At 37.6% G+C, this 26,982-nt stretch overlaps 1 protein-coding gene across 1 annotated transcript; it reads left to right on the top strand.

Moving 5' to 3' along the window:
- Window positions 1-13,369: 13,369 nt before the first annotated feature.
- LOC127122733 (T-complex protein 1 subunit epsilon-like) lies at window positions 13,370-14,795 on the top strand. The gene is made up of 3 exons (XM_051053025.1): window positions 13,370-13,518; window positions 13,926-14,486; window positions 14,606-14,795. The coding sequence occupies exons 1-3, from the start codon at window positions 13,370-13,372 to the stop codon at window positions 14,793-14,795; spliced, it is 900 nt and encodes a 299-aa protein (XP_050908982.1).
- Window positions 14,796-26,982: the final 12,187 nt, after the last annotated feature.

The following is a 26,982-nucleotide window of genomic DNA, read 5'->3' as shown; positions in this document are numbered from 1 at the left end:
TTCTTAGGGGACAAATGTTGGACGAGATGTCTGGACAACTTATCTAACTTGTTAAACCAGATTTAATACAATATGACAACAATAAAGAATCAAAGTAAAAATAGTAACAACGCAGAAGAATTGTTAATCCAGTTCTATGCAATCAACGCCTACATCTGGGGCACCCTACCCAAGGAAGGAAATCAACTCTTTAATAGAATTAGTACAAAGTGTTTTAGATGAACAAGCCCTTTGTTCAATGTCTTTCTTCTTAATTCTACCCTCAGTGTCTTTCTATTTAGGACTCCCCATAAATATGAGAATCCCATATCACTTTCTCTCAATCACCAACCCTAGTGATCTACAACAATAAATAGAATGATGCAATGTTGAATATACAATTCAGTTAAATAAACCATCTACTATGCCTTATAATATGAATTAAGCAATAACGTGGTTTACAATTAACACAAACAAAGACTCGGCCTAAAAACACAAAATACCACTTAAGCTCGTCATCTTCAAGGCGTGGAAATAGTCTCTATATATAGCAATGCATAATTGGGGTTTTCTTCTTGGATTTAGGCAGTGATCTCGTCCATATATGATGGAGATTCAATTAGGATTTGTTTCTCCAAAATAGGTCCACACAAAGATTTGATTTGATTTGAATTCAAATTTAAATCTCCATGATTTAAATTTATTTAATTAAATAATCAAATAAATCATATTGCTAAAAGATACCAATAACCCTTGTTGCACAAGTAAAAGAAAAATATGCTACAGACATTCGAAAAACACGCACATACAACAACAGCCTTGTCCTACAGACAAGGGCCACATGCTGGGACATTTGTTCCCATATGTTTATTTCTTCACAAAAGCAGACGGGGCCAAATTTTCCACACCAACTAGAACATCATGTTCAACATGTGTTCATATCATGTTGTTTTGCATAATGTAGCTAATCCAAAAAGGAACAACAATAGTCAGTCATGCAATCATTCATGATTAGTTAGTCATGCATGTACACACAGTTAGTAGTCAACAATCAAGATTCAGGAACTACTACTAACACAAAAAGAAATCAGGACACATAATCACATAGAGTTGAGGGCCAAATGCTAGGTCATATGCTTTAGCATTTGGGCACACAGATTTATAACATCAATTAGTACCAGCAGAAGCATTAGTCAGTACTAAGCACAATAGAGTCAATTAGAAAAAATCAACACTCATACACCAATTCACAAAGTCAGTAGTTTGTAGTCAACACCACTCCACTACATACCCTTACTCCCCCTTTTTGCCACAATTTGGCAAAGCAACATAGTCAGTTAGACCCCATGTCAGCATAGTGAGCATGTTAGCACATACACACAACAAATCAGGAGTAGACAAACATCAACCATCAGAAGAAATGATGAACAAGATGCTAGAGCATTGGTACATTTATTGCTAACATAATCCAAAAAGCTACCAAGCTATTACAGATGCAAAAATAAGGAAACAAGAAAAAATATGCCTAAATACAAGGGCCAACAAAACATGAAACTACAAACTGAACTCCTGACATAAACTTTAAACCTTAAACTTCAGGGCCTGGATCATAACAACTTACTTCAAAACACCAACCCATACTAACTCATAAGCCTTCAAGCTTCATCTCGAACTGATTCTAGGCAGGTAACCCAGTCTTCATCAGTATCTGAGTCACCCTCTTGCACAAGTTTCTTCTTCAAGGTCTTCATCTTTATCAGATGTTCCTACTGATGGTCCACCATGTGTATCCACAACATTTGCAGAAGAAGTGGAACCAACTCCCTTGGTCTTATTTTTCTCAACCTCAAGAAAAAATGTCAATAGCCTTATTGAGATTAATTCCCTTGTTAGAGGAAGACATCTTTGGATTCTCAGAATTTTGACTCATCTTGAGAAAAAAAGTAAGCACTTGAGGGATAAGAGAAATAACAACTTTTTGAGAGCAAGATAAAGATAATTGTAGCTGTAAGACCCCAATTTTGACCATAAGATCCCTCATGCTATTCTCATCATATGCATTAGCATCGAGATCACACCTTGGCATCCTTCTTACCCCTCTTTCATTGGGTTTGAATTGGGAGAGATCTCCAAGCACCATTTTATTGTATCATACTTCCTTTTTCTTTATTTACTAACCAAAATATCAAAAATATGTCTTTGTATAAACTAACTCTTTTTGTAGGTAGGGCATGTGCTCACCTTTGATCTATCAAGCTCACATCTAGGGTTTAAGACCCTCAATGCAAGGAGCTCAGTCAATGAGTGGTTTAATATGGCTCTAAGCATCATATATGGATCCCCATGATCTTCACATGTTATTGTGATCAAGAATTCATCAAGAGTTTGAAGTTGGTTTGCCTTGGAAACCCTAATTCATCTGGCTATCTTGTGTAACTTCTTCAATAAGCTTCTTCACCAATTGATCAAATATTTAAAGGGATACTTCAAATTTCATAATCTTATGCATATATGATCCTTCATGAGTCCCAAAAGTCAATAGAATTGCAAGTTAGCAAGTTGGTTAATGGTGGTTGACCAGAGGAATTCATCTCATAAAAACTGGGGTTCCCTAGACCCTATATCCTACAATTTTTATCATATGAAAATGATTACAATAGAAAAGTTACTCTAAATGACATTCCAAACAACTTTCATGTTTAGGTCTAGATCTATTTTTGCTTGGAAAGTCATGTTTTATAATGAAGGGTTATATGTCATTTTGTCTAAACCCTAATTTAGAGGTCAACTTCACAAGGCCATAACTTTCTCAATATTTATGAGATGAAAGATTTCCAACTTGAACAATCAAATTCTATGCGTCTACTTCAACTTTGATGTTTGGAGTAAGAGATAATTCAACTTTTATGAGCATGTGATATGAGGATACGTTATAGGTCATTTTGGACCAATGCCATTGAACAAGTGATTTTCCTCAACTTCAAAAATGCATAAATCCTTCATATTAAACCCAAATGAGGTCAAATTTGTGACCATTGTGAAGTACTTTGAGATATATACAACTTTTATGAAGGAACTTTTCTCATTTGAAGCTCACATAAAAAGTTAGCCAAGGAGGAATAAGTGAACATATGGCTTGACACTTAGAAACTTTTTTGAGATGTTTAATTTTTCAAAGTTCCACCTCAAAATGCATCATGATACAAGCTTAAAACAAAAAAGTGTTCAACATGAAAGTTATTCCTCTTGATCTAAGCTTTCCAAAAAGTCCAATTTCATCCATTTTGGATAAGATTTGAATGGGCTGCGCATGGCTTGAACATTGCATCATCATTTGGCAAGATTGAACTTCAAACTTCCATGCATATTTTTGCCTAGCATTCCAACATGACCTCAACCTTGATTGTACTCATCTATGGACCAGATGGAGTGATTTCATGGGCTTGTACACGCTCATGCACCCATGCATCACACATTTCTATTTTTGGATTCCATGTTCAAGTGTGCAAATATCAATTGAATTGGCTATAAATAGAGACCTCTTGGCTCAGAACAAAGGACCTTGCACGCCAGCTTAGAATCCACACCTTCAAACCCTTCCATTTCAGAGTACAACCTTGAGAATTTCCATTGGAAATTGAGTTTGAATCTCACTGTTTTGAGATTCAAAACTCCAAGGATCCAGAGCCTTTTGATCATACTAATTTACTCCTTTAAGCATTCAAATCAAGATCAAGCACAAGCAAGAGCAAGACCAATCGAAATCAGACCTACATTGGAGGTATTTTCCATAAATTTTCATCTCTTCGATTCTCACTCAATTCTCCATAATTCTCTTGGATATTTGGTTGTTTGAAGTCCTACCAATATAAGCAATACGATTGAGTTGCTTTAAGGTCAAATCAAAGTAACTCAGAACGTGCACCTCAAATTTCAACTCCTTGTATCTCTCAATATACTTGGAGTTAGGATGAATTGAGGCCAGATTCGAGCTCAGTGCCATTTTTACTTTGAAATCATGTCCTTTTTTTTAATTTTGGTGATGGTTGTGACTGAACCAGTCTGGTGAGGCTCACCGGAGAAGGAGGCCGGAGCTTTAGCTTCGGTGGTGAGTTGACAGTCCTCAGAACCGTATGATCCATTTAATTTAATCTAATCTCACGCGTTGGTTTGAATTACCATTGTTGTGGCGCGCTGACTCAGGTCCATTGTGGATTGTGCGTTAGTGGCCACTTGATCTGCCACCTCAATTAATGAGGGAGATCAAGTGGTCCACGTTTTTTATGATTATTTGATTTTCATTTTATTTGTTCTATTTTCATTAATTCATATTAACTTTAATATTGATCCAAAAAATATGAGAGTTTCACCAAAAAAATTTTAAAAAATTCCTCTTTCATTTTCTGAATTAAAATTATTTTTTTGGATCATTATTAATATTTTTCATGATTTAATTGATTTTGTGAATATTTTTAATTGTTTAAAAATACTTTTAAATTTCCAAAAATTATGATTTTTTTTATCCAAAGTCCTTTGACCTTGTTTGACCTATGATAAATCTCATGGCCATTTCTTTGGTGTTTTGATGAGATTTTAGGAATTTGACAAACCATAATTTAATTTAATGCACTATTTAATTGATTTTAACTGTTTAATTGTAAAATAAATTGTGTTGAGCATTTGATATTGACTTGTTGAGTTTGACTTGTGTTGTTGGGCCTTGGTTAAGGTTGATTTGACTTTGTTGAGTTAAAATCATTGGATTTAGGGGATTGATGAAATGTACATTTCATCTCCCAAAATGAATGAATGATTTTAATTTGGTAAAAATCCTTCTTTGACCAATTTGTGTTGATTCCATTCCCCCCCTCTTCATCTCATTCCCCTTCTCTATTCATTCATGTCATGGACCTATGATATCTCCATATCCTAAGGCTAATTGATTGAAAAATCAACATGAGTGTGGATGAGATTAGGTCCACCCTTTTGCATATTCTTTTTATGTGTGGTATGTTTTAGGAGCATGATTCATAATACCATGTCTCTAACATGCATTAACACTAAAATTTCTATTGTCCGACCTCAAATAGTTGTGACTTCTACACAAGTCCAATTAGGATTGCTTAACATAGCGCTAAATTTGTGACACAAAAGGCATATCATTCTAGTAAGTGAGATTGTAACTCTCCCCTCTTTCATGGTATTGTGGGGAAACTTGGTCTTTTTTCCTTCCTTTGGAAGATGTCTTGGTTCAAGGATCCATGCTTGTGATAAGTGAGTTGAGTGTTCTCCAAAGAATGACTTAAACAAAACAAAAACAAAAGCAATACTAACTTCTAATCAACTAACAACTAACATTTAACTTCAAGCCATTTACTTTTATGTACTTTAATTTTAAGTCTTTATTCATTTTCCATTATTCATACCATTCAATTTGTTTACTTTAATGCCATTTTCACTTTGCTCACTTGAGCCATACTTTGTGAATATATTGTGTTTGTATATACTTGTTTGTATTTGTGGTCTTTTGACCTTAATGTACATAATAAGAACAAAAACCCTAAAAAACATTTGTGTGGACTGTTGGATTTGATCTGAGACATTGGACTTAGAATTAGGCAACACTCCCTATGCAAAAGGACTTGGCCAATTCCAACTTTCATAAAACCAAGTGTTTGTGAAGTGAGCTTTCATCTAATACAAGTATTGAAGATCCATTTGAGTTCATCTGCAACATATTGAAGTTATTATTTTGAACATGTGCATAATACCTATCTTTGAAGCCATCTGATACATGTGGAATTATGAAGAAGATCATGGAGTTGCTAAGCTTGGATGTGGCTATCTTTATTTGATGCCTTGCTCTTCATCTTGCTATTTGCGTATTTATATTACTTGATTCTAAAGTCCAAGGGAAATTTGGGTTTCTATATGACATTCTTGTCTATTGGATTGCAGCCCATTGGTCAGATCTTTTCAACTCTCAAATTTTAAATTTGTGCTTAGGATTAGTCTCTTCATCTCCTCCCCATTTCTTTAATTTCAAATCTCTCCATCCTTTTAAAATCTTCTTTGTTTGTGTTTTCTAAACATAGACCATATTGCAAATTAGAAACTTTGGCCTTATGCCATTGCATTTTTTAAAACTCTTTTCTTAAGCAAACTTATAAGTGAACTTAACTATACTTGACTTAAAATTTCAAAAGACAAAAATAACTAAGACTCATTCAACCCTTTTTAGGCTTTTGGTGCCTTTGTTAAACTTAAAATTTTGTTAAAAGCAACTCATTCACTTTGAAATTTATACCACGAACTACGAGGTTTTGATCCCTCATTTTATGTTGGTACGTAGGCACAAGTCCGAAGGTCTTGTCAAACACAAAAATATAATTAATGAATTCTTTTCTCATCCCTCCACTCTATTTATTGCAAACATCATTTTGTACAAAAACACATATGCACACAAAAAAGGGCTCCCTAGGAGTACCTAGGACACTTTGGGTGCTAACACCTTCCCTCTGTGTAACCAACCCCCTTACCTGTAATCTCTGGCATTTTATTAGTTTTGATTTGAAAACTTCTTATTTTTGGGTTTTGTTCGTACTTTTCCCTTTTCCCTTGGAAACAATAAAAGCGCGGTGGCGACTTTGGTTTAATTGACGTCTAGCTTATCCATAACTTGATGGTCATGAATTTACCGCTACAGTAGATTGTTCTTTCTTGTAACAAAGAACCAGATAAATAAAGAGTTTGAATAAAGCATAACCAACCATATTTCACGTGCATCGAAGAGTATAAGAGAGAGATTCTTTGTTGGCGTTCTTGCACGCCTCCCAAGCTTTGACTGTTATAGGTTTTCACATATGCAAACACCAAGTGCACCCATTAATTTTTCAAACTGGAATGCATCTAGTGCCTTAGTGAAAATGTCAACCAAATGTCTGTCAGTTACTACATGCTCAAGAGTAATAACTTTATCTTCCATAAGATCCCTGATGAAATGATGACAAATATCAATGTGCTTAGTTCTACTGTGTTGAATATGATACTTTGAGATATTTATAGCATTCATTTTGTCACAAAACAATGCCATGACATCTTGTTCTACATTGTATTCCTTTTGCATCTGTTTCACCCAAAGCAATTAAAAGCAACTGCTCTCTGCAACAATGTACTCAACTTTAGTCGTGGATAAAGAGACACAATTTTGCTTCTTGCTGAACCAAGAGATCAAGCTATTGCCAAGAATGAAACATCCACCTGATGTACTCTTTCTATCATCAATACTCTTAGACCAATCTGCATCATGATACCCTACTATTAATGAATTTGTATCATGAGAGTATAGAATTCCATATTCATAAATCCCATTGATGTACTTCAAGATCCTCTTTACTTGAGACATGTGACTAGCCTTAGGTTTGACTTGATATCTAGCACATACACCTATATCAAATGTGATGTCAGGTTTGCTAGATGTTAGGTATAACAAACTTCCGATCATACTTCTGTAGAGACGTTGATCTACATCAACTCCACTTTCATCCTTTGATAACTTCAAATGAGTAGCATCTGGAGTTCTCTTATGGCTTGAATTGTTAAGTACAAACTTATTCACTATGCTCTTTGCATACTTGCTTTGAGATACAAATTTTTTCCCTCTATTTGCTTTACTTGAAGACCAATAAAATCAGTGAGTTCTCCCATAAGACTCGTCTCAAATTCATACTTTATTTATTGGACAAAATGTTCCACCATCTGGTATGATATCCCACCAAAGACCATGTCATCAACATAAATATGGGATTTCATGAGTTTTCAACATTTTTACAAAAAGAGTTTTATATATACATCCTCTTTTGTAGCCATTGTTGACTAAGATCTTTGTTAACCTTTCATACCAAGCTCTAGGAGCTTGTTTCAACAACTTATCTCACCACTCAGAGATCACCAAGCACAACAGACAAATTATATCACACATGTAATATATACAAACAAGAGAACATCAAATATAACAAAATATTGCACACAAAAAAGTAGGCTAAAACCACTTAGGACTACTCCCCAGCAGAGTCGCCACTTTATTTCTATAGCGGTGCATTCGTGACCATCGGGCTATGGATAAACCCGACGTCAATTGAAAAAAAATCAGAGTCTCCACCATGCCTTATTTGTTTCCAAAGGAAAAGGGAAAAGTACGAACAAAAACCCAAAGATAAGAAGTTTTCAAATCAAAACTAATAAAATTCCAGAGATTTTAGGTAAGGGGGTTGGTTACACAAAGAGAAGGTATTAGCACCCAAAGTGTCCTAGGTACTCCTAGGGAGCCCTTTTTTGTGTGCAAGTGCTTTTATTGAAAATATGTTTGATAAAGTGGAATGGGGGGATGAGAAAAGAATTCATTTATTAATTTTTGTGTTTGAAAATACCTTCGGTATTATGCCTACGTACCAACATAAAAAATGAGGGATCAAAACCCTGTAGTTCGTGGTAAAAATTTCAAAGGAGTTGATGAATTGGTTTTAATCGAATGTTTAATAAAAAAAAGCACAAAAAGGCCAAAAACTTGAATGAGGTTGTTAGTTCTTTTGGTCTTTTTTGAAATTGAGGTCAATATGATTAAGTTTATTCACAAGTTTGATTTAAGAAAAGTTTTGAAAATCAATGGCATAAGGCCAAGGTTTCTACTTATTAAAACATGTCTAAGTTGAAAACACAAACAAAGAAGGTTTTAAAAGGAGGGGGAGATTTGGAAATTTAATAAAGAAAGGGGGAGATGAAGGGACTACCCTAAACAAAATTTAAAAGTTAAGAGTTAAAAAGATCTGACCAATGGGAAGCAATCCACAAGACAAGAATGTCAGATAGAAACCCATTTCCTTTGGACTTTTGAGCAGACAATAAGCATAAGCAATATCCAAGCAATCAATAATGGAGACCGAGGCATCAAATAAAGATAGCCCTAATATCCAAGCAAGCATTCCAATAGCAAGCAGTCTTCAAGTGTATCAGATGAAAATATTTCCTTGGAAAACTCACAGAAACAATCATTAGATCAAAATAATAAGATCAAGATAACAACTTAAACTCAGAGACAAGATAACAGATAAACCCATGGAACTCTCAAGTTTTGCATTAAATGAAAAGGCAATGTCAAAGATGGTTGAGTCTTAAAATAATGGCATTGGCCAAGTCCTTTAAAGTATAGGGAATGTTGCCTAATTCTAAGTGCAAGAGTTCAGATCAAGTCCAATAGTCCACCAACATATTTTTTAGATTTTTTATTGTTTATTAAGTATTTTAGGGTCCCTAAGACCATAAAAAACAAAATCAAAAGCACACAATATATACAAGTGCCAATGATATGGCTCAAGTGAGCAAAGTAAAAATGATTGAAACATAAACATCTTGCATGAAATGTAAATGGCAATGAATGATAAAGGTATTAAAATTTAAATTGCATTGAGTAAATAACTTGAAAGTAAAGCAATATTAATAAGGAGTTAGTTAAATGTTAGCGAGGAGTTTAATTGTTTAAGTCATTCTTTGGAGAACACTCAACCATTCATTCATAAGTATGAAGGCATGAACCTAAACATCATCCATGAGAAGTGCTCCAATTTGGATAAATCAACAAGTATGCCACTAGCTCTCATGAATGGAAAAAGGTCAAGTCTTCACACAATGCCATGAAGAATGGGAGGCTTACAATCTCACTTACTAGAATGCTATGCCTTACGGGAAAATTTAGCTCTATGTTAAGCAATTGTAATTGGACTTATATAGAAGGCACAACTATCTGAGGCCGGGCAATACATATCTTGGTGTTAATGCATGTTAGAGACTTGGTACAAAGAACCATACTCCTAAAACATACCACGCACTAAAATAAAAATGGGATTGACCTATCTCAATCCAGCTCATGTTGATTCATCTGATACAAGGCCATTGATGAAACAACTAGCATTTGGACATTAGAGAAATCATTAGTCAATGATGGATTGGGAAAGAATAGGGATGAAGATGAAAAGGGAGGGGGAAGTAGAACCCAAATTGAGCATAGGAGGAATTTCATCTGATCAATACTATCCATTCATTTTGAGGGATGAAATGTACATTTCATCAACCCCCTAAATCCAATAGTATTGATCAAATGGAAATTCAAATCTACCATGATCAAAGCCAAATAGAAAGTCAAACATCACAAGGTCAACCAAATGACTCAACAATATTTGTAAACAATTAAACAATTAAAAATCAATTTTAAAATGAATTAAAATGCATTTTTAAATGGACAAAACCTTAAATCCCTTCAAATCACCAAATAAATGGCCAAAGGATTTATCCTAGGTCAAACAAGGTCAAAGGACCTTAGACAATTTTTTAAAAAGATTTTTTGGAAAGTCAGAAGTATTTTAAAAAATTTAAAAACAAGTCAAAAATCATTTAATTCACAAAAAATATCAAAATTAATCCAAAAATGATTTTAATTCAAAATATGGAAAAGGAAAATATTTAAATATTTTTGGTGAAAGTCCAATATTTTTTGGATTAAAAATGAAATTTCTATGAATAAAATAAAATAAATGGATTAAACATAAAATTAGAAAATAATATAAAAAACAAAAAAACAAGGGCCATCAGATCTCCCTCATTAATTGCGGTGGCAGATCTGATGGCCACACGCTTAGGGTGTATGGAACACTTGAGTCAACGTGTAACAGGATGGGTAATTAAAACCAAAGGCCATGATTAGATCATTGGACCATGATCAGATAGATGTGAAGCTACAAACACACCACCAGAGTCCTAGCTCTGATCATCTTCTCCGGTGAACCTCCCCGGACTGGTCCGCCATGAACCTCCATAAAAATGAAAAATGGGTACACTATTTTAAAGAGAAAATCACCAGGAATCTGAATCTGACCTCAAAATTCTCCAATTCCAAGTATATTGAAAGATACATGGATTTGAAAATTGAGGAGTATGAATTGAGTTGCTTCAATTTGACCTCAAAGCAACTCAATCTTGTTGCCTACATTGGTAGGTCTTTAGACAACCAAAGATCAATCGAAATGGTGGAGAAATGAGGGAGAATCGAAGAAGAGAAAAATTTGAAAATTCACCTTCGGTTTGCTTCAATTGAGCTCGATCTTGCTTACAAATTGGCTTGACTTGCTTTTATCCACTTGCAGGAGATGATTTGGATGCAAAAATGGCTTGAACCCTTGGAGTTTCAATCCCAAAACAGAAGGGGAATTCAAACTCGATTTCAAGAGAAATCCTCAAGGTGTTCTATCAATGGAGGGTGAGGGGTGTTTGCAGTTCAAAGCTTGGGCCAAGAGTCCTTGATTCTGAGCAAAATGGGTTGCATTTATAGGCTTGGCAATTGATTTTCACACACTTCCATTCAAATGCCAAAAATAGCAATTCTAGTGTGCATGCTTGCATAGGCGTGTGATAGGCCCATCAAATGATTGGGATTGGTCAAAAATGATGTGTAAACTAACCTGAAACAATAGCATGAAGTCATGCATTAGTGAAATGGAAGTTGATCATGGAACTTTCCAAATGAAACCATGCATTACACCCATGTACAAGTCCTTCAAAAATGCTCCAAATGTCATGATCTTAGATGATTTGGAAAGGTAACATGAAGGGGAACAAATTTTCTGTTGAAGACTTTCCAATTTGGAGCTTCGATCATGATAAATTTTAGGGTGGAAGTTGGAGAATGACCATTTTTTACACCTTGAATAACTTTTGTTATGAGATTCAAATGAAAATGGTTCCTTATTCAAAGTTGTATCTATTTTATTCCTCTTAGATTTGGCCACAAGTTTGACACCATTTAGATTTTTCATGAGGGCGTTATGGATTTTAGAAGTTGAGGAAAATTGTTTGTTCAATGATGATGGCCCAAAATGACCTATAATTTTTCCTCTTAGTACATGCCATTGCATGTTAAATTTGGCATTTCTCAAAGGATAAAAGTTGGATAAGACATCTTTAGTTTGATCATGAAACTTGGATGGTTTTCATATGATAAAAATTGAGCAAGTTATGGTCTTTAGAAGTTGACCTGCTAACTAGGGCACAAACAAAATGACCTATAACCTTTCATCATAGAAAATGACTTTCCAAGAAAAATTATCTCTTGATGCCAACACGAAAGTTGTTTGGAATGTCATAAATAGTAACACTTCTCTTGGAATTATTTTCAGATGACAAACATTGTAGGAGATAAGGTCTAGGGTACCCTAGATTTGACCAGTTGACTTTCTCTGGTCAACTTCTTTGAACCAACTTGCAAACTTGAAGTTCTCTTGCTCTTTGGGGCTCATGGAGGATCATATATGCATAAGATGATGTAGCATGAAGTATACCTTGAAATATTAACCAATAGTTGAAGAAACTTGTTAAGGAAGTCACACAAGATACATAGATGAATTAGGGTTTCCAAGGCAAACAAGCTTCAAATCTCTTGATGAATTATTGATAAAAATAACAAATAATGAACATGGGGATCCATATATGATGTTTAGAACCATGGTGAACCTTTCTTTGATTGATCCCTTGTATTTAGGGTCTCAAACCCTAGATATGGACAGGTGGATGCACATACTACCTGCAAAAGAAATGAAACTACATTAGACATATTTTTGGTATTTTTGTTAGTAAACAAATAAAACTAAAGTATGATATAATAAAATGTGTTTGGTGATCTCTCCCAATGCAAACCCAATGAATGAGGGGTGAGGAGGATACTAAGGTATGATCTAAAAGTCAATGTAAAATGATGTGATAGCATGAGGGATCCTAGGGTCATTATTGGGGTCTTACAAAGACGCCTTGACAATCATAAAGGATGGTCATCCCCAAGGATGGGGAAGAATGCTTGAGCTACCTTCCAATAAGGACCGTACCGGTTTGGGATACAACTCCCCGAATTTGAAGAAGCATGCTATCTAAATACTTCTCTAGTGTCGGTTACCTTGATCACAACCGTATCTGTTTCGTGGAAGAAGACAAAGAAGAAGATGCCAAATTGATCTTCATAAATTCTGATGGAAGGGGTGCCACAAAGTGGACCGAGATTGAGATATCAGAAGTAACTTTGATTAAAATTTAATTTCCTATGTTTGTTTTCCCTTATTTTTTATCAAAATAAAAAAGAACCCATGTCAAGCCCAAGGCATGGGGGAACCATTTTTAGGGCCCCATCAAATTTCCTTATTAATCATTAATGGAAAAGATCCATGTTTCGCAGTCAATTTTGAGATCCTTGTCTTTCATTTATTTATTTCACTTTCCAAAACAAATGGAATTTTTCAATTTTCTTAAAATTATTTTTCAAAATCACTTTTCTTCTGTTTATCTTAATAAAAGTATGAACCCTAAATCATGCACATCACCATCGACAACCACCAGTGACAATTTTGCTATAGTCTCATACGACTTTGGTAACCTGATTAATCAAGTCGATGAAGATTGTGAGGAAGATGCTGAGCTCCCCGAAGAAATTGCAAGATTGCTCAAGCAAGAGGAAAAGGTCATCCAACCACATGAAAAACCAGTGGAAGTGGTTAACCTTGGAACAAATGAGGAAGCAAAAGAGGTCTGAGTCGACTAAGCTCTGCAAGACGAGGTGAACACAAGATTGATCAAACTCTTGAAAGAATACATGGATGTATTTGCATGGTGATGCCAAGACATGCCCGACCTCGATACTGACACCATGCTCCACCATCTACCTCTTAAAGAAGAATTCCCTCCAATAAAGAAAAAACTACGAAGAACCCGTCCCGATATGGCTATGAAGATCAAAGAGGAGGTACAAAAACAGCTCAACTCCGGTTTCCTAGTAGTCTATAATTATCCCCAATGGATTGTGTCATACCCCGATTTTGGTCCTGAATTTTTTTTATGTTTTCACTTTTGTTTAGCACGCTTAACCTGCACAGACCAAAGCCAAAAAAAACCAAGCATAAGATTGATATTGACACAGTGGAGAAGTTTCAGACTTTAAGGAAGCAGGAGCAGAAATATTTTGATGACATGGTTCAACAATGCAAGGATGTAGGCACAACCCTTGTTATTTGCAAAAGGGGTTTTGATGGTGAAGCAAATCATCTCTTGATGCACACGAACTTGCCAGCTGTTAGGTTGGTTGTTGGTGTTGAGTTGGAATTGATTGCCATAGCAACAAGTGGAAGAATTGTTCCCAGGTTCCAGGAATTAACTGCAGGAAAGTTAGGAAAGGTTGGTATCGTCAGAGAGAAAGCATGTGGAACAGCTAAAGACCGGATGTTGTACATTGAGTACTGTGCTAATTCAAAGGCTGTGTTGTTGTGGTTTCTATATATTTCAAGGATGTTTCTTTCAGAAGGTCACAAGCATCAAGTTGTTTTCAGTTTATGGTTTTGTTTCTATTTGGTGCTTATTGCTGCACAGGATAATACCACTGACCCTACCGAAGTTGAAGCATTAAAAGCCATAAAAGAAAGGTTGATTGATCCTAATGGAAATTTGAGCAATTGGATACGCGGAGACCCATGTACATCTCGCTAGACAGGAGTTTTATGTTTCAATGAAACATTAATTGATGGCTATTTACACGTTCAAGAATTGCAACTAATGAATTTGAGCTTGTCCGGAAATTTGGTACCAGAAATTGGCAGCTTAGCTTATATGGAAAGATTGAAGTTCATGTGGAACAAAATAATTGGGAGTATTCCAAAGGAAATTGGCAATATCAAATCTCTAGTCCTCCTGCTATTAAATGGAAATCTATTAACATGTTCACTACCAGATGAGCTTGGCTTTCTTCCGAACCTTGGTAGAATACAAATCGATCAAGATCATATATCAGGACCTCTACCAGCATCATTTGCAAACCTGAACAACACAAGCAACAACATTCAAGGGTTGTCCATATTCCTGTCAGAAGTCCGCATAGTCCATTACTACAATTGTTCCAAGTTACATCAAGAATCTAAATTTTGTGTATTCTTATTACATATAATAAGCATTACATTACATCATCAAACATTTACTGCCTAGGTGTACTCCTTTTTAAGTTACTAGTTCATTTTGACTCTGAAAAAGCACATATTGCAACAATGTCTGATCTTCATTGCAGGATTCTTCCTCCAGCTTTCCTATCAGAAAATCCTAAGGAAGCTGGCTTTTGTCTTTGGCTGCTGCATCCTGAACCATCATCACGTCCAACAACGGGGGAAATCCTACAATCCGAAGTGATTAATGAATTACAGGAGCTATGTAGTGAGGAATTGTCATCACGTATAGACAAAGAAGGTGCTGAGTCAGAATTATTATTGCATTTCCTCATCTCATCAAAAGAGCAGAAGCGGAGCGATGCCTCCAAATTGTTTGAACAATTAAAGTGCTTGGAATCAGATATAGAAGAGGCAGAGAGGAGGCATAGCTCAAGAAAATCTTTTGTTTCCTCTGGCCTGCAGAACAATTACTCTTGTCAGAAAGAGATTATGCCTCTTAGAAAGAAAGCTAAGAGATTGTTTAATGAGTGGAAGGTAAACCTGATGAATGAGAATTCTGAACCGAGTTGGACTTTGGCCTTTTTACATTCTGTTGCTGTTTATGGTTTTCTATCTGAGTTGACTCTGGCTGAGCTTGCTGCTTATTCTGCTACTGCTTCTGCAAGTGATGATCTTATTGACCTGTACCAGATTATTGCTTTGTCAGATAGAGTTCAAGTTCCCATTTTGAAAGCTTACGTCGATGATGCACAAAAACTCGCTAAGAGACTTGCCTCCGAGGGAAAGCCAAATGATGAGTTCATAACCACTTCAAACCAACCAAAGACAATGATTCAGTGCTACACACCCAACTCTGGATAAATCCTAAGGAGGAGTTTATGCAGTATGTTCATACTGGGAACCCTGTTGCAAATCTACAGGAGCCTACTGCTGCAACAACCTTGCCACACATTGCTTTGCATTTTTCCTTGCCTACCATGACAAACCAGTCCTATAATACATCGAACCTTCAACAATGCCCACAACCTGCAGCAACATCAGTCTGCAACAAATGGACCTTCTTGCATTCTACACAACCTAAAGTTAAACTGAAAACATAAACACATGGCATCCAAAACCAACATCCTGTAGCCTGTCATGATCATGAACTAGCATTCATTCCTGCACCATGAAGTAACCTGCAGTACATCAGACCTAACATACACAATCCCATATTGTATCCACCAACTGAACTCATACCATACAACATTACATAACACATATATGTTAAACAAAGCCTAGTATTGGCATTCAGAAACTTACCTGCACTTTGCTAGGCTTGCTGCAGCATGCCTGCAACACACCTGCTGCAGTACCTTGAAACCACACCTGTAGGTACAACACCAGGAACCAATACTCTATTATCAACAGACCACCCCAAAGCAACATTAGTAGCCCTGCCATCCGCATCCTGGTGGACTCCAAAACTTGAATTAATTCCAGCACCATTTATCTCCTTGCCTTGTACATACAGCCTCCTTATAGATGGGCCCATCCCCTTTGGACACACAGCAATTACACTGAAGTTTTTTGGGAAAATCAAGTCCAATTGACTAGTCAGAAAGTAACAGCAATACAAGATCACTGCTTCTGCCTCCAACTTAGTTGGCTCAAGATATAACGGGTTTTGGAATGGGACAAGGTGAAAACCAAAGCTCCTCATGTCTTCGTCGTTTTTACTGCAGTAAAAAAAAACACAAAGCAATTGGCAAGTCAGTTGAAAGTTCAAGAGTTCCCAATTTGGCACCCAGACAAAAAAACGAAGAGAAAGCATGAGTGCAGTTTACCGGTTCTGATTTAGCATTGAGTAAGGCCAATCCCGACTGAGCACATCAAAAGGGATTTTGCAGAGACCTCTTTTGATCTCAAAACCCTAAAATGCGTGGAGGATAAATAGAGAGAACGAGGAATCAGTAGAAAGGGGAGGATTGGGCGGCGAAAAAAACTTCAAGAAAAGAAACCCTAGAGATTTGAAACGAGATGGAGTGAAAAGAACCTGGAAGCGGCGCTCTGTGGAGAGAACCCTAGAGCTTCATCTCGCCGGCGTTTGGACGAAGACTTTTCTGAAGGTGAAGCAGGCGAGTGAGCGCACCAGAGTGGAATCGATTGACGAGGAGAGGAAGATCCAAGCATCATCGGTCCAATCGCCGTTAACCCTATTGTAGCTGATTCAGGTTTGATTCCCTTTCGTTTGATGTGAACTTCGTACTGCTTTTATCCCTTCACGATTCATTGGTTTTTGATATTCGATATGAAGCTTTTTGCGTTTGCAACTGGGGAAAGGAGGAAATAGGTTTTGGGGTAGCAAGAGATTTTGGTTTTTTGAAAGAGATGAGATGATTACTTGTTCCTTTTTTTCGGAAGAGATGATTCTTTCCAGGTTTTCCATGCTGTTTGTTTACTATGACTTTGATGTTTGGATAAATACCCGAAGCCCTTTCTCACTCCCCAAGGTTGATTACCGTGTTTGATTCTCCCTCTGCATTAATGTTTTTCTAAGTTCCCATGTGACCATTGGTTTTGGGAGTGTTTCTGATTCCCTTTGTTTCTCGTGCAAGATATTGGAGAGTTTTTTTGATTGACCCGTCTGGTTCGCCATGACTGGTCTCGTGGGCCTTCAAGACCCCTTTAATTTATGAAGTTTTTTTTGGGGTTATATTTAGCAGATTTAGATTTCTCCTTTTCCTTCTTTTTTTTTAAAAAAAAATCCAAGTTTTGTTTGATTTTAGATGAAGTTTTTATTTAACAATTAAATCCTTGCTATCATTATTATTAATAACTCATATTTAATTATATAGTCTTTTTTAGTTAATCAATTAACATGTTTATATTATCTTTTATTTATTTTAATATTATTTAGGCAATTATACTTTTTTTTGGGGATTTATGTGAATTATCATATTTGCGCTTGTTCATTCATTTGTACAAATTATTGATTTTATGTGTGAGGTATGTTACAATCATGATAAATCATCACAATCTCATTGATAAAAAACCATTCAAAACCATTTTAAAACTATAAAAATCATACTTTTCTCGATTTAATATCGAGCCCTTTTTTCACACCCTTGTAAGTCGATTGCTTTTTAAGCATCGCCATCAACCTCACATAGCTTACTCTTGGGCTTTCTTACAATGAGCCGGTTCCCTTACACTTACACTCATACGTTGTTTAATGCTCATTCATTTCATTTCTTTGATTATTTGATTTGATCACATACTTGTTTAAATATCTTATTGTCTGATTGACTGTTGCCTACTTGTATGATGTATGAGGCATATATTTATATTGTTTGATTGCCATGACAACCCCATTCATAACAAATGTATCCCTCCCCCATGAAATGTATAATATTCTTTCATTCTTTATTCATCTGTTAATACAAGAAATAAAATGAACACCCGATCATCATTTCAAAACAAGACCAAAACCTCGATCCAACGTCGAGTAATCATTTTTCAAAACCTAACAGAACCAGCACGTATTCATCCACCCTTTTGTAAGTCGATTGCTTTATGCATCGCCATCAACCTTGTAAGTCGATTGCTTCATGCATCGCCATCTACCCTCATCCCTAACACTTCTCCCTGCTCCATTCGTCGATTCTTGTTCCGATTAGGTAGCACCCATTAGATAGTAACCTTTTGTATGATAACATAGGTAGGATTCCCATATTCCTTTGCATGCTAACATTAGGTAGATATTCCCATTTGTAAATCCTAACACTTAAGTACATATTGCATGACAACTTTAGGGCAGAGCTTCCCCCACTTCTAGACCTTTCCTAGCGTCTCCGATCTTGTGGCATGTAGTCCGTTCTATTGCAAAGAGGTAACTGCCTAAGACTCGATTCAGCGAGCTGCGACACCTACTGCTAGGACGTGAACACATTGCCCACTCTCCTTCGACACAACTGGTGTCCTCCTTTCTAAGTCCATGTTCAGATGGCAATCCCTATGAAGGGGGAACTACGTCGCCCTGATTCTCATACCAGATGAGGTACGTAGGCAGGAGATCGAGCGAGATCTCTCCGGGCACCCTTTTTCTTTTTTTAACCTTCTTGTTTCTTTTGACGTCTCAGCGTCTCTTTTTGCTTGTGTGATGGCTATTAGGTCCGAGTTCCAGACTCCCTATTAGTTTGTGTGTTCATCCTTTCCCCTGTTAAGGGGAACTACGTCGCCCTGATTCTCATACCAGATGAGGTACGTAGGCAGGAGATCGTGCGAGGTCTCTCCGGGCACCTTTTTTTCTTTCTTTTGTGTGTGTGCTTGACAGTTATAGGCTCGAGTTCCCAACTCCCTATTAACTTGTTTGGTTGTTGTGTGCTTGGAAGCTGATGTAAGTCCATCGAGTGGCATTCGGGTTCCAGTGTGTGTTTGCTTGGTTCGGATGCCGATGTAAGTCCAGTGATTGGCGTTCGGGATCCACGTTTGCCTTCTTGTGTGTTTTGGTTCGGATGCTGATGTAAGTCCAGTGATTGGCATTCAGGCTCCATGTTTGCCTGCTTGTGTGTTTGTTTGTTTGGCGTGCGTGAGCCGAACTACGGCAACTCTGATTCTCATGTTCAGATGAGATACGTAGGCACAAGATGCGATGTCTTGCCGAGTTTGACTAACGACTAACAACTAATCCTTGTTTGCTTTCGCCCTCGTTGCGATCCTTTCTCTCGCCCTCGTTGCGATCGAGACCTTTCCCTTTCTCTTGCCCTAGTTGCAATCGAGACCTTTGTTCCCGTAGTTAAGTTTGAACTACGTTTTGCTCTGATTCTCATTCCCGATGAGATACGTAGGCATAAGACGCGATGTCTTAGCGAGCACACTTATCCTTAACCCATAGGTAGCCGAGCTACGAAGACTCTGATTCTCATATTCAGATGAGATACGTATGCAGTGGATGCGACATCCGTGCGAGTCATTTTTTTTGACCCCTTTCTTTTAGTAAATAGTACATTAGATAAACATACACCTTTTAGACAAGAACAACAAGAGTGGATCCCGTAGAGTACTACGGATGCGTAGGGGTGCTAATACCTTCCCTCCGCATAATCGACTCCCGAACCCAAGATTTGGTTGCGAGACCTTGTCTTTTCCTTTCCTTTCTCTTCAGGTTTACTTCGAGCGTTTCCTTTCCCTCATTTGGGATAAATAACGCACGGTGGCGACTCTTCTGTCATTTCTTTCTCGCCGGTTGGTTTTTTTCGCACCACCGTATTTTTCGGGTTGCGACAGATTGCCAACATTGTTCCCGTACCCAAGAAGGACAGAAAATTAAGAATGTGCATAGATTATAAAGATCTGAATAGATCAAGTCCCAAAGATGACTTTCAATTACCTCACATTAACGTCTTAGTGGATGATACTACCCAGTTCTCTATTTTCTCTTTTATGGATGGTTTCTCTGGTTACAACCAGATTCGAATGGCTCAAGAAGACATGGAGAAAACCACTTTCATAACCCCATGGGGAACTTTCTGCTATAAGGTCATGCCTTTTGGATTAAGGAAGTTCGAGGATTCCTAGGATGATTGAACTACATTGCTAGGTTCATATCTTATCTTACGCCGACTTGTGAGTCAATCTTCAAACTTCTCCAAAAGGATTAAGCCGTCATTTGGAATGATGATTGCCAAAGAGATTTTGAGAAAATCAAGGAGTACTTGCAAGAACCTCCTATTTTAATGCCTCCTGTACCCGACAAGCCATTAATCATGTACCTCACCGTCCTCGAAGGATCCATGGGATGCGTCCTTGGCCAACATGACAAAACTGATAGAAAAGAGCACACTATATACTACTTAAGTAAGAAGTTCACCGGTTACAATAGTAGATATTTAATGTTGGAGAAGACTTGTTGCGCACTAGCATGGGCTGCCAAACTCCTAAGACAATACATGCTCACTCATACAACACTATTAATATCTAAGACGGACCCCATCAAATACATCTCTGAGAGGCCCGCTCTAATCGGTAGAGTATCCCGATGGAAAATGGCTTTAACCGAGTACAAAATTCAACATGTCACTCAAAAGGTCATCAAAAGGAGTGTATTGTCCGGCTATCTTGCACAATAGCCCTTGGAAGACTACCAGTCTAGGCGTTTTGAATTTCCCGATGAAGATATCATATTGATTAGGGATTGCAACATCCCCGACCCTGAGGAAGGACCTAAGCCCGAATCCTTGGCTTTTGATGGAGCTTCTGACGCTCATGGAAATGCCATTGGGGTAGTTATCACCTCCCCAACTAGTTTTCACCTCTCCTTCACCGCGAGGTTGCATTTTGAATGTACAAATAATATGGCAGAATACGAGGCCTGTATCTTCGGTATTGAAGTTGCGATTGATCTTAGGATCAAAATCCTTAAAGTCTATGGAGATTCAGCCTTAGTAATCAGCCAAGTCAAAGGAGATTGGGATACTAGAGATCATAAGCTCATCCCTTACAAGGAGCATGTTTTGAAACTAGTCCCTTACTTTGATGAGATCACATTCCACCACATCCCTCGAGAAGAGAATTGATAGTTAACGCCTTGGAAACTTTGGCGTCCATGTTTAAGGTCAAGTGGAAGAATGAAGCACCATCCTTTCAACCCAATTACTTGGACGAGCCTACTTGCTGTTTGGAGGCCGAAGACGAAGTTGGTGGTTATCCTTGGTACTATGACATCATGAGATTCTTAGAGTGCCAAGAATACCCTAAGGATGCATCCATTACTGACAAGAAGTTCCTTCGGAAACTGTCTTCCAAGTTCTTCTTAAGTGGATGGGTACTATACAAGAGAAATTATGATTTGGTTTTGCTAAGATGTATGAACAAGTAAGAACAAACCAAATCATAATGGAAATATATGAAGGCTCCTTTGGAATGCATGCCATCAGACACACTATGGTGAAGAAAATCTTGAGGGCCGACTATTATTGGATGACTATGGAGGTTGACTATTGATTGAAAAAATAGCAAGTGTACTATTTTTACCGATGTAGTAATAAGGAGTTTTATTTCCAAGTATCGATCTCAAGGATTGCGTAGGAAATACTTATTTAATTTGATTCTATCAGAACAAAAAGATAATGGTTGGGTTGTTTGGGAATTTATAATAGTAAACACACAAAGAGTAAAAATAATTGATTAAGATAAAAGATGCTAGGGTGAGCGGTTGAGTTAACCGGTTATGAATTCAGTCAAGATTTCCTTAATACATATGAAACATTCAATCACCTAACCTCAGAATGTTCTTACTTAAGTCCTTAAGGAAGAAACTATTAAACTACCAAGTCTTACTCAAATGTCCATTCAATTAATCATTGGTTTTAATCATACAAAGTATCAAGGTTTACGGTGATTAACGAAAGTTACTAGTCCTAGACGATGCATTCATAAACCCAATTATGTGAAAACCCTAACAATCACAATCTTGTTATTGGAAGTCATAGATCAATTTGTATTTGTCCGATACAAAAGCATAATAACATCACACAATTGAATTGAAATACGTAACATAGTAATCAAGAAATCATTGGTTCAAATTCATAGCATGCGATAACATCAGGACCACCCCCTAGCATCAGGGGGTTTAGCCTCTCATAGTACTTAAAGAACTCATAATGTAAAGATTAGACATTACAAAGAATTAGGAGAGTTTGATCTTCAATGGTGGATACCCTTGAATCTCGCCGTCTTCTGGTCCTTCGTATTCGCTATCTTATCCAATGCAATGTTTTCTTTCGTCTATCAAAAAGTCCCTTCTTCTTTCTCTTCCAAGCCTTCTTATAGCTTCAGATGCATCTCTTCCAAGCAAAAGGTCCAAACTACCCTTAATGAGCAGAATCGGTTCACAAAGCAAAAATTAGGTTTTCTAAGCTGCGTCCAATCAACACGGCCGTGTGTCACCACACGGGTGGCCGTGCTGTTCTCCATAATTAATTATTTTCAGCACACTCTACAGAGGCAACAACACAGGCCGTGTTCCCCCACACGGTTGCCCGTGTTAATGCACTGTTTTAATCAACACGGCCGTGTGGTGACACACGGGTGCCTGTGTTGATCTCTGTTTTTCTTCTCCTCTTTTGCTCTGCCTGATCAACAACACGGGCAGTGTTGTGGCACACGGGTGCCCGTGTTGACCTGCTGTTTCTTTATATTTTTGCCTTTCAGAGTGTCCATAACTTCACCATTCTTGCTTTTAAACCTGTGCAATGGCCTGTAACAATGACTCTACCAAATGAAGCATAAACGAGATCTTTTTGACATAAACTTGTAATCGAATGCAATGCGATACCAAACCAACAAAACATGATAAATGACTCCAAAGCAACTAAAAACACACATAAATCTTACCAAAGTGATGACAATATGTCGGATTAACGGCGGGAATTCAATGGAAATGGTGACCGATCACAACCCCAAACTTGTCTCATTGCTTGTCCTCAAGTGATGTATTGAGTCCAAACAAAGGTCACCCCCGAATTCATTTTCCACAATGCAACCTAGTCTTTCACCATTTGTGTTCTTCCTTTCCAATCGAGTTTCAGGTCTCTCCGATTCAGGCAGTTTACCACATTTCCACATCAGAAACCTCTTCACCTGCAAGCTTTTCACACACTCACAATATCTCTCAGGGTTAGGTGTGTACACTCACAACACAGTATGCAATACCAAACTCTTAACTTTGAATACATTCTAATGTCACTACCACAGCAGATTCCACACACTTTTTGAGGTCTTTTTAGGTTGTAACGGGGCTTGGGTACGGTGGGATAAACAAAAAATTGGATAACAAAGGGTTTTGAACTCGGTAGTCATGTTGTGTGATTTTTCTTTCTCTTTTTTTCTCGTGCATCACGTATACTCTGGGGGTTAATTTCACTCTTTTGACTCTTTTCCTACTCGAATTTTCCGAGCATTTCATATGTTGTTAGAGTCTTAAGTCTCGGCAAGTGCATTTTTCTCTTTTGTTTTTCTTTTCTCTTTTTTTTTCTCTTTTTTTCTTTTAAAGAAACTACATACTATTTTTATTTTTGTATGATCTCTTATTATGCACTTGCTTCTCTTTCAAGATTTCCACCCCAAACTTAGTTTTCTTGCACATTTTGCAATTCACACAATCATACCGAGTTATGAAAAAAAAAAGAATAATTAAAACTGAACAGGGGGTTTATGATAAATAATGCTTAAAAGTTAACATGGGGTTTACGATGAATAAAATGGCTAAGGCTCAACGGGGTTTACGAAGGGAAACATACAGATAGGGATGGTTAGAAAGGCCCTGGCTAAACAAACAACTTGCCTCAGTGTGTGTTGTCATGCTGTGACGTGTCAACAAGACATACGCAAAATCAAAGTGATAAAGTCATACCTGGCTGAACTCTCATGTTGATATTTCGTATTTGGCTTTTTGTGATCTCACCATGTTGGTTAGCTTGCAAGCTCTGAAGTCTCCTTGTGTTATGTGGTTCTTTTCTGACTTGGTCTTTCCATACCGCTCTCTTGGTCCGGTGTCCCCAAATTGTGTCCGACTTCTTTTCGCAAGGTTGCATCAACTTCCGGGGTGCCTTATCAGCCTAAGTTTGAGGGGTGTCATTCATCCACTACCATTGATCCCGGGCTCGTCCAACTGTTTCTCATCACTCTGTACACACAGTAGGTCCCAAAAGAACAGAAAACAAACAAACATACTAATATAATGATAACATAACAAAAACAAAACAAATTGAAAGAAAATAAAAACATGAAAGGAGAAAAACCCCCCACACTTGAACTAAACATTGACCGCAATGTTTAAATTCAAACACGAAGGGGACTTACAGTGATCACTGTTGTGGAGGAGGCGGGGGATCGAGCGGGAAATGCAACATCAGACGTTGCATTATGGCCTGCATGTCATCCATGACTGTCCCTTGCCGGAACAGTTCCACACTCTGTCTGTCTAATTCTGCACCTTGTCTGGTCTGCTCGATGCGGAGAGTTCCCATCTCCGTCTGGATCCAACCCCACTGGTCCTGAGACATAAAAGAGGAGCCTTCACCATGTAGGCCCGAATCATGTGGGGGTGGCATACCGTGGGTAGCTTGCCTCTCATCTTCTTCCATGTCCTCACCTGAAAGGTCATGGTCAAACTGCGCATCTTCCCCTACCGCTTGGGCGAACCTGTGTACAACCAGTTGGCAGCATTGGCAATGCTAATGGACCCAGGTGCAGGTAGTGCGAGTACTTCCTCATTGTGAATCATCAGAGCGTAATGAGTCGGCCTGATGGCAATCATTTGTTGATTGACTAGCGTGTGCATGTCAATCTTAGTCTTGCCCATTACTGCAGTCTCTTCCATCAGGAGTTCATCATACCCAAAGTGGCCCGCAATTTGTGTGATCATACCACCTACAGAAATATCCCTAGTAGTTGCATGGCCAACCTGTTTCAGATGATTGGCGGCGAAAGCCGATGCATTGATTCGCTCATTGTGGGCCATGCAATACAGAAAAAATAATTCTCTCTTAGCCGCAACCCCAGTACTATCACCCCGTCCGAACAAGGTGTATGCTAACCCTTTTTGTGCATACCTGAAGCACGGGTTATGAATTCCAGAAGCTTTTCCCGAGCTAGGGTTATATCCAGTTTTACCTGTAATAGCTTGCCAGAAATCAATAGTAGAAAAAGTGTCCGGAGGGGTTCCGGGTTGTAGCGGTGTATTCGTCACTTTATGATTTATTGACTAAATCAAAAGCAAAGCATACAAAGATAGAGTCGCCACCGCACTTCTATTTATCCAAAGGAATGGCTAGAAAGCGAACAAAAGCCTAAGAAGTTTTACACAAAGAAAACTAATAAAAGGTCAGAGATCTGGGTAAGGGGGTAATTATGTTATGGGAAGGTGTTAGGCACCCACAACATCCTAGGTACTCCTAGGGAACCTCTTTTCACAACTTGTTGTAAAAATTATTTGTTTATGAAATATTTTTGTGCAAACATTGATTGAAGGGATGAGAAAAGAATATACAATTTTTATTATTTTTGTGTTTGAATGGATGAACCCATTGCCTACGTACCTTTTCATGAAAGATAAGGATCAAAACGCCGTAGTTCGGCTAAAAGATTTCCAAAAAGTGAGTGGATTGATTTTTAAACAAAACCTTAAGGTCTTTCATTATCAACGGGAGAACACTCAACCTGAACCAACAATCCACCATGTGAGAACAGCTTCAACACGCTAGTGAGGGGTTAACCCTATAATAAGCATGGAAGTCTTACAATTCAATCACTAAGGATGTGGTGAGATTTACATCAACCACTATGATAATTCAGATCTATGGCTAATGCATGAAAACATGATTAAGAAGTGGACAAGGGCCACAAAAGCAATTGAGTGGGTGAAATTAATCAATTAGAAGTATTCACAAAAAATGAAGTCAAAGTTGACCTTAAAGTTCAATTCAAAAGAAGTATTGTGAAAATGAAGTTTGAAAATCAAAGGCTTAGGGCCTAGGTTTCTAGTTTTGAAAACAGGTGAGAATGTTTGCACAAAGTTTTCTGGTATGAGTTAAAGATGGAAAACATGGAGCAAGGTTAAGCACAAAAAGGTGAGGGTTAAGGGACAAAGCCATATGCAGGATTGCTTTCTCAAAATCATAGAAATGATTCAAGTAAGGTCCTTTGGAATGAGCACAGGGCAAAAAGCAAATAAGCAAGTAAGCAAGCTCAAGGAGCAACAAAGCTGGAAATGGATTGCCAATAAATGGTCTTACATCCAACTCCGAAAACAAATGGGAAACGGAGTGCCAATAAATGGTCTTACGTCCAACTCCACAAAGCAACATGGGAAACAGATAGCCAATCAATGGTCTTACATCTAACTCCACAAAAGAAACAAAATAGAAAACACATAGCCAATCAATGGTCTTACATCTGACTCCACAAAACAAAACAATAAAGGAAATGGAGTGCCAATCAA

This window comes from Lathyrus oleraceus, chromosome 2 (assembly GCF_024323335.1).
Source record: "Lathyrus oleraceus cultivar Zhongwan6 chromosome 2, CAAS_Psat_ZW6_1.0, whole genome shotgun sequence".
Lineage (NCBI taxonomy): Eukaryota > Viridiplantae > Streptophyta > Magnoliopsida > Fabales > Fabaceae > Lathyrus > Lathyrus oleraceus.
Note: the sequence above shows the minus strand (reverse complement) of the source record. Positions and strands in the feature narration are given on the sequence as shown.

Excerpts from the sequence above, each read along its gene's own strand:
- LOC127122733 (XM_051053025.1), top strand. The coding sequence starts at position 13,370 with ATGAACCCTAAATCATGCACATCACCATCGACAACCACCAGTGACAAT. Across the intron at positions 13,519-13,925 it reads GAAATTGCAAGATTGCTCAA|CACGCTTAACCTGCACAGAC; the intron begins GCAAGAGGAAAA and ends ACTTTTGTTTAG. Across the intron at positions 14,487-14,605 it reads TTAAAAGCCATAAAAGAAAG|AATTGCAACTAATGAATTTG; the intron begins GTTGATTGATCC and ends TACACGTTCAAG.